The 8,657-nt window shown below is 37.6% G+C and overlaps 1 protein-coding gene across 1 annotated transcript; it reads left to right on the forward strand.

Moving 5' to 3' along the window:
- The first annotated feature begins 1,756 nt into the window (after positions 1–1,756).
- On the forward strand, positions 1,757–7,230 carry LOC121951125 (excitatory amino acid transporter 1-like). Its single transcript, XM_042497354.1, has 10 exons — positions 1,757–1,955; positions 2,123–2,260; positions 3,150–3,357; positions 3,453–3,495; positions 3,596–3,668; positions 3,761–3,935; positions 4,961–5,194; positions 5,292–5,486; positions 5,863–5,997; positions 6,586–7,230. The coding sequence occupies exons 1-10, from the start codon at positions 1,757–1,759 to the stop codon at positions 6,719–6,721; spliced, it is 1,536 nt and encodes a 511-aa protein (XP_042353288.1). The 3' UTR covers positions 6,722–7,230.
- The last annotated feature ends 1,427 nt before the right edge of the window (positions 7,231–8,657 follow it).

Raw genomic sequence — 8,657 nt, forward strand, 5'->3', positions numbered from 1 at the left:
CAAATTGCTGCTTGCTTGCTTTAAACTCACCTTCTGACAGGTACACCTACTTGCTGACTTGTTTTTATGTTTCTCTGAGGGATCGGCCTGGGCTTTGGTCTACGACAAGTAAAATATGTCACCCAGGGGTATAAAAATGTTTTTTTATACTATTTTTTCCTGGAGACCTGCCAATGAGTGTCCTGCAGATGTTGGTGCTTCCTCTTATAGTTTCCAGTGTGATTAAAGGTTTATTATAGCAGATATTATGGATAAATTTTGTAATACAGTGAAACCACAACATTCTTTGAGATGGTTATCATAGTGTGAAAAACTCATACCGTTAAAACCCTAATAATGGGTATTTCTCCTGTGATGGTATCAGTGCTTCCAGTGACTTCAGGGTATGTTGGTTTTTCCGAATCAACACTGAAGAATCCAAATTCATTTCAAATGGCGAGGGCTCAACTGCAACAATCAGATGATTAGAAAATTAGCAAAATGTTAGCATGTTAACACCAAAACTAAGAAGGCGAACAGGTATGAACATTATACCTGCTTAACATCAGCATGTTAACATTGTCATTTGTTCATTTGTCGTCCTATTCACGTGACACAATATCTCAAAAACGCTTTTAAGGAGTTTCTTCAAATTTAGCACAAACGCCCACATGGACTCAGCAATGAATGATTACATTTTGGTGGTCAAGGTGAAGGTCACTGTGACCTAGTGTGTCTCATTTTTGTGAACGCAATATCTCAAGAACCCCTTGAGGGATGTATTTTTCAGCATAAATTCAGCACTCAAACATTTGTTAGATTTTGGACATCAAAGGTCAAGATCACTGTGACCTTGCTTCCCCTCTCATTTTCTTTAGGGTAATGTATCAAAAAGACCTTGAGTGAGTTTCCTTAAATTTTAGCACAAACAAGGTCAAAAGGTTCAAGGTCACTGTTACCCCACAAAACAGGTTTTGGCCATAACTCAAGAGCTCATACACCAGTTATGACACAATTTCATACAAGTGTCTAATATGAAGACATTTTATATCCAAAGGGTCAAAAGTTAACATCACTGTGACATCATAATGTAGTAAACACTTTTTTACTCATATCTCAGGAATAGAAGGAGACACATTTGGTCAGACACTGAATTGGTGACACTAATGTTGCTGATTGTATAGATGTTCTGGTGCTGCCGGAGGGAAGATTTGTGTGGTGCATCAATGTTTTGACAGACATGGATGTAAACATCAAGTGCAACCTGAATGGTTGCAGCAGGCATACAACCCTGAAGCAGTAATTCTGGTCTTTGAGCTAACTTTGTGTCGGCATCTTTCCCTCAAGTCATATGCAAATGCTAGGCAGTAAACTCACTGTGTTGAAGAACTTGTCAGTCTGCCAAATAGGAAAATAACTGGACTTTCCCACATCGGATCAACATGCTGTTGTTACTGGAGTGCCTGGACTTTATGCACGGACACTGATCAAGGAATAGCATTTAAAGGTAATATCTTTTTTCTATCTGTCACACAAGACTGAGGAGGATGTTTTAATCCTTGTTATTCTTGCTTGATACTTCTATACGCAGGTTGTTATTTAATGTCTGTATATGTATATTAGTATATGTATTAACTCGCTTTGATGTTTGTTTTAGCTTTTATGTCTTTTGACAAATGTCTACTCTATTTGGATAAATGTCCTAATCGTTCTCACTTTATTAATGTTAGTAAGAGATGTGTTTTTCTGCAGACTTAACTGGTTGTTGGGACTAATCATGAAAGTGGTGCTGCTGAGCTCTGATGACCTGTCTGTGTTGGACTCGGTTGAGGTTCCAGAACCTCAGGAAACACAAACATATGACAAATGTAGTAAGAACATAAGTCATGTATCTTCATCACAGAATGGATCTAATGTTATGGCTTTTCTCAAGAGAAATGCTTTTGTTGTTCTCACAATGTCTGCTGTTGTAATAGGTGAGTGGTTTTCAAACAATCCACTTTATTCTCCTGTGAAAATTGTCTTTTAATCTACCATAAATCTACATATATACCGTTGTGAGGTCAAATTGCTGCTTGCTTGCTTTAAACTCACTTTCTGACAGATACACCTACTTGCTGACTTGTTTTTATGTTTCTCTGAGGGATCGGCCTGGGCTTTGGACTACGACAAGTAAATATGTCACCCAGGGGTGTAAAATATTTAACTTTTCCTGGAGAGCTGCTGATGAGAGTCCTGCAGATGTTGGTGCTTCCTCTAATTGTTTCCAGTGTGATTACAGGTTAGTGATTCAGCTGGTTAAACTGGGTCTTCAGGCATGATTTTTAATCAGTTGATAAAGAAATGGTTTCACACACATGGTCGCAGCTTACTGATAATACTAACAAGATCAATAACCACAAGGGTTTACAGGATGTGAAAATTGATGGTTATTATATTGTGTACATTTACTTATTTGCGATATTAAAAGAATGCAGCAAGGCGGAGAATCTCACCTTTATTTTAGCCCTTTTCAGATGAATGAGACCCATACTTTAGTGTGTTTTCAAGTTTCAATTGTCGTAATAAAAGATTTGTTTGGCCAAAAGGTTTATTATAGCAGATATTATGGATAATTCTGTAATACCGTGAAACCACAACATTCTTTGAGATGGTTATCATAGTGTGAAAAACTCATACCGTTAAAACCCTAATAATGGGTATTTCTCCTGTGATGGATCAGTGCTTCCAATGGACTCTTCAGGGTATGTTTGTTTTTCCGAATCAACACTGAAGAATCCAAATCGTTTCAAACGGCCGAGGGCTCAACTGCAACAATCAGATTATTAGAAGATGTTTGATTCTGTTTTTGCCACGTTTGTTTTATTTATGTGTAGCTGAGACAGAGAGTAATTTCTTATTTTAACAGTGACATCATAGTGATTAACAGCTGATCAGAGTGCTCAAAGCACATAGAAGACTTGATTGATTTTATAGTTTTTTTCTAAAGAAAAGATGTAGAAGAGCATGTGAGCATAGTGTTTTCAAAAATATCCATCAAAAATCCATATATACATACATGAGTAGGTTAATATCCACCCAGCATACACAACTCTTTATTTAAATTACTACAATAACATGGTAAAGATACTTCATGTTTTAAGTATTTCTTTTTTTTTTTTTTTTCTCAGTAATGTCATCTGTGGACAGGAAGGCTTATGGGAAAATTGGGCTGAGGGCCTTCAGCTATTACATGGTCACCACACTTATTGCTGCATTTACTGGCATCGCCTTAGCTGTTCTCATCCAACCAGGGAAATCATCCAGGGCTGCTTCGGTGTCCTCTAGTGGTAACACAGAAGCTGTGCAGACGGTGGATTCTTTCCTCGATCTCATCAGGTGTGTGTCAAAATTATTGACACAATGTAATCTACAGATAACGTAATGATTTAGCTGGTAGTTTAAAACACATAGTAACAGTTTTTGGTTTGCAGAAACATGTTTCCCTCAAATCTGGTGGAGGCTTGTTTCAGAAAGGTGAGATCTGCAGCAGCAATGATTTGTTATTTTATATTTATTACACTGTCACTGTTTCATACTTAGTAACGGTAAACATTTGCTTGTGTCTTTCATGCAGTATAAAACAGTTTATTCCAGGAGTGTTTCTACAGGAGGGAGTCTCATCAGTGTGACTGAAACCAGTGAAAACTGTGAGATATCTGTTTTTGTTCCTGTGATTGGAAACCAACTATTATTTTCTCGACACCACCTACTCTTAACAACATTCCTGCTGCCCCTATAGATGACAGAGTACCAGTGCCAGGCACCTCAGACGGAGTCAATATTTTGGGTTTGTTGTGCTTCTCTGTTGCCTTTGGCCTTGCCCTGGGCAGTCTGAAGACTAAGGGGGAACCTCTAAAGGTTTTCTTTGACTGTTTGAATAAAGCCACCATGCATCTGGTCAGCATCGTCATCTGGTAAGCAGAGAAGTTGTCATAAAGATGAACTGCTTGTGTGTTGTCTTGTTTTATTTGTGTTAGCTATCAATTTTCTGCTGAGAGCTTTCCACATAGTAGGCCATAGCGATTTGTAAAGCTTACTGTTACCTAAAAAAAAAATGCTGTGTTTTATTTGTTTTTGTGATAAGGCAGACAATTAGACAATAGACAATTGTTTGTGTGTTTGTTACATACATGATTGGTTTTGGTTTACTGCCTTGGTGTTCATTTGTATGCTCTCTGACTACTGCACGAAATATTCTGTTTTTTGCCCTCATTACGAAAAAGACTGTTGCCACCAAGATCTTTAATAATAATAAAAACAACTTTACATGCAGCTGTGCATACATGCCCTGACACGTTGTTTATCATGTTACATATGGAAAAATGCAACGGCTGGAGCTGTTGCTTCTTTACATCAAAAAAGGATTTTTTTCCAAATGTTTGTAGTGGTGGTAGAGTTTAGACTGTGCAAACAGCCCCCTCCTTTCATTCCTTCACCTTCTTGAGAAGGTCAGTGTTGCAATGTTTATGCATATCCAAAAACCTGTTGATATCCGAGTCTTTCATAATATTTAAAAGTAAGTGTGTGTCTCCCGCCAACCTGAAATGCATCTCTACCCCCCAGCTTTGCAAACTGTTGATGAATTGGTTCATGTACAAAATGTTAATGCTGAAGCACAGAGCTGACAGTAAACAGGCAAGAGACTGTGTGTCCAACCCCAACTGAGATGCATATTCCTAATGCGCTGTATACGTGCCCAAACAAAACCCGAATAATATCAGCTATTTTCAGGTCCTAATTAGGAAAACTTGGTAAAGGGCCTAATGTGGAATATCCAAATGGGATATGCTGTTTATCTGATCTGTATTATGTTCAGAATGTTGTCATATTCTGAATAATAGTGGATTATTGGTGTGCATGTAAACATAGCCACTTAGTCCATCAACATTGAGCTTGTCTCATCGCCCATCCTCTGCTGTGTCTCCCCTCTCTATCACAGGTATTCCCCAGTGGGAATCCTCTTCCTACTGGCAGGACAGATTGTGAAGATGACAGATGTTGGCGAGATTGGCGGAGAAGTTGCCATGTATTTCCTCACTGTGCTCACTGGCCTCCTGATCCACAGCGTCATCACTCTTCCCCTCATCTATCTCATGGTTACACGAAAGAATCCCTTCAGGTTTATTGGTGGTCTACTCCAGGCTCTCACCACTGCTTTTGGGACTTCATCAAGGTGAGTCTGACCCCTATGTTGTTGTTTTTTTTTTTTAAATGTAATACACAGCAGACAAATGACAATATTTTTATGGTTGTTTGGCTTTTTTTCACAGTTCTGCAACCCTACCTGTTACCCTGTACTGCATGGAGGAAAATCACAACATGGAGAAACAAGTGACACGCTTCATGCTCCCCATTGGAGCCACAATGAACATGGATGGGGCAGCGCTCTATGAAGCTGTAGCGGCATTATTCATCGCCCAGGTTAACAATATCGAGTTTAACTTGGGTCAAATCATTGCCCTCAGGTAGTGCCAAACATATTGAGTTTATACTGGTCACATGTTGAATTTTTTTCAATGCATAATCAAAGCGTGGTAGTTTGAAGGTAGGGAGGACCGACCTCTAATAACACAATCAACATTTAGAGTGATTAATACTATGCAGTTTTGTTTGTGTTATACATTGTGAATGTTCATTTAATTTAGAAGTTTTTAAATTTTATCCATGAAAATTTGTTGGAAGCAGCCTCTCTGAAACTTTGGAAAAACACTGATTTTTTAAGTGGAACTGCTTTATTCAGTATTTTTACCAGTTTAAATCCCTGGTTTAATAAGTTGTGCCTGTTTTCTTAAACACAGACAAGAATTATATTATGTAACCATCATTGTTTTTCCCATTCAGTTTGATTGTCACAGCTGCAAGCACTGGTGCAGCAGGCATCCCACAGGCTGGCATGGTATCCATGGTGATTGTATTGGAATCAGCTGGACTTCCCACTGAAGACATTTCACTGCTCATGATCGTCGACTGGATTCTGTAAGTGCACAGGCAACCAGTGTCAGTTTCAGAGTTTACAAGTGGGAACATTTTTAAAAGATGGGAACATTTTGATCAAATTGATTCTTCAAAGGTCTGTGGGGATAGGCATTTAGTTAAAGGTTAGTGCATACATTATATCAGCGAAGAAAAATACAAATGTATTGGAAGTGTAGAAACTGCATTTATTTTTAGTCCGTTCTGTTTCTAAATTGCAAGAATTCTAAAACTATGAGAACGTTTAGTGTGATTAAATGGACATGAATAACCAGTTTATGAGGTTTATCCCGGTTATGATTATTTTTGGGAAATGGTGTTTACATGAGCTCAGAAAAACCTGTTTCTTTCAGAGTAGGTTTTTCATAAATGGAATACGCTGTTTACTTCCTTAAACACATAAACGGGATACTCCAAAACGGGTTATTCATGTAAACACACTTTAGTAATCCAGTAAATAACGTTTTTGATTTCACCTGTAACATAGCTAACTTTCACCTTTAAGATAACCTTTGAGTTTACATTTTATAACCACCATAAACTGTAGTTGTGGTCAAGTCACACTGATAACCTCTTTTTGTTTGTTGATAGCGATCGTATAAGGACTACCATCAATGTGCTGGGTGACTGTATCGGTGTGAGTGTAGTGCAGCATCTGTCCAGGTATGAGCTGCAGCACTCCGGTCCCGCAGAAAAAAGCTCGGCGGAAGAAAGTCCTCAGATCTGAGCACCATGAGGTCTGACAGGATCTGTGTCCAATGGCTAATAAATTAATGTGACAAGTTATTAATGAATGATAACAAAATACTATTTTGTCTACACTGATGAGATGCATTTTACTACCCAGTGCACAGTAGCAGTCCATAATCATCTAGCCTAAAATAAGAACCTGTTCTGGCTCATCAGAAACTAAAGAAACTCAGTGACTTGCAGATGGTATTAGAACAGAGGTCAGGAAGGGGGCAGGTCTTCTCCTCTGTAAAAACATTTTATAATAAGACTTAAGGTTGTCATGATTCCCCTCTAAAATGTCTATAAAATATGATTATTTTCTAGAACAGCACAGAATACTTTGTGGATTATGGCAAATTATATATGTCTCATCTGTCATGGGCCGTAGGTTCGGTAAGTGTATTTTGGTTGTTTTTTAAATATAGAGGGTTAGGGTTAGCTCTTTTTAATAGCCTCTGTAAAGCCTGCTACTTCTTTACATTTTCAGTGTTATAACTGTAATTAGCCTTGACTATGCTGTGTTTGGTTCATGAATTTAAGGAAACTGGGCCTTAAAAAGTCATTGGAAAGTTATTTAAGTTGATGTTAAATAAGGTGTTGAAACCCTGTGCGTTTCTTTATATTATTAAAATCAGAATCATAAATACTTTATTGATCCCTGAGGGGAAATTGTGATTTGTTACAGTCAATCTGATGTAAAGGACAAAGAATTATAAGAAAGGAGAAGTATGCAAAAAAATTGACATGAAGTTACAATATTTAACACTAGTATAGAAAATATTAAGAATATAAAATACTTATAATGTGCTACGCATGTAAAGTGTGGAAAAAAATATAAATATGTGGATTATGCTGCATTATAATGTATGAAACTAATATGTAAGGTTTCAGAAATACATAAATATGCATATACTGCAACACAATATAAATCAATACAAAAAAGAACAAAAATAAGTACAATTAGTACTATAAGAACTACTATTAGCACATAAGTTAGTGTGCTAAATAAACTAACCCACTAAAATATAACAGAGGCTTTACATGAGTCCATCAAGAGGTCAGTCCAACTCTAGCATCTTAAACGTGATGAGGAGATCAGCACATGCTGTCCTCTCAGCGCTGCAGAGATGTCTCTCATAGAGCACACTCTGTTTCCCTCTGGTGGCAGCACAATCAGCATGCAAGATAGACAGTATCTCAATGACCCAGTTACAAATTGGCAATGTGTATAAATACATATGGAGTTGTTTAATATTTTATAGTACTGCACTTTATGATCGTGATCACGATACTGTGTGGGCCTGGAACAGACACATGATTGTGTTTCCTCTGCAAAAAGCCACAGCAGTGTGCAGTTTAAGGAAAATAGAGCAGAACATGAAGTTTCACCTCAGGGACTGTTTGTGATTTATGAGAGAGGAAGGGTGGTGCAAAAATTGGTGTGGGCATGTCAAATAATTTTTTACAAACTGTGGAGGGACGTATGCATACAACTTCAAATTGCTGTATTTTTTATTTATTTTTTTAAGAATTTCATAAAAAAACATGGGAGTGGAAGGTGCGCTTCCTTCAAATCACCAAAAATGCGCTGTTTTTAATTGTCAAAAAGTGTAAAAACAGAATTTATTGTTCAAATTTTCAAATTTGTGACAGTCCTCAAACACAATATGTGGGACAAACACTTCATAAAAAGCCTAATGAAAGTTGAGCTCAAGGAAAATAAAACAGGACATTAAAAGTTCATTCCTCTGTAGGGACTGTTATCTATGACAGAGAAGGGGGAGTGGCAGAAAGGGGGAGGCATGTCGAATAACTTTTTGAGAGATGGGGATGGACTTATGCTCTTTATTTTGGCAAAGTTGGCAAAGGGGTATACAACTTCAGTGACTTGACTGTTATTTTTTTCCACTGACATAAAAAAAACCCATTGG

This window comes from Plectropomus leopardus, chromosome 12, assembly GCF_008729295.1.
Source record: "Plectropomus leopardus isolate mb chromosome 12, YSFRI_Pleo_2.0, whole genome shotgun sequence".
NCBI classification, from domain to species: Eukaryota; Metazoa; Chordata; class Actinopteri; order Perciformes; family Serranidae; genus Plectropomus; species Plectropomus leopardus.

Excerpts from the sequence above, each read along its gene's own strand:
- LOC121951125 (XM_042497354.1), top strand. The coding sequence starts at position 1,757 with ATGAAAGTGGTGCTGCTGAGCTCTGATGACCTGTCTGTGTTGGACTCG. Across the intron at positions 3,496-3,595 it reads TGGAGGCTTGTTTCAGAAAG|TATAAAACAGTTTATTCCAG; the intron begins GTGAGATCTGCA and ends TCTTTCATGCAG. Across the intron at positions 3,936-4,960 it reads CTGGTCAGCATCGTCATCTG|GTATTCCCCAGTGGGAATCC; the intron begins GTAAGCAGAGAA and ends TCTCTATCACAG.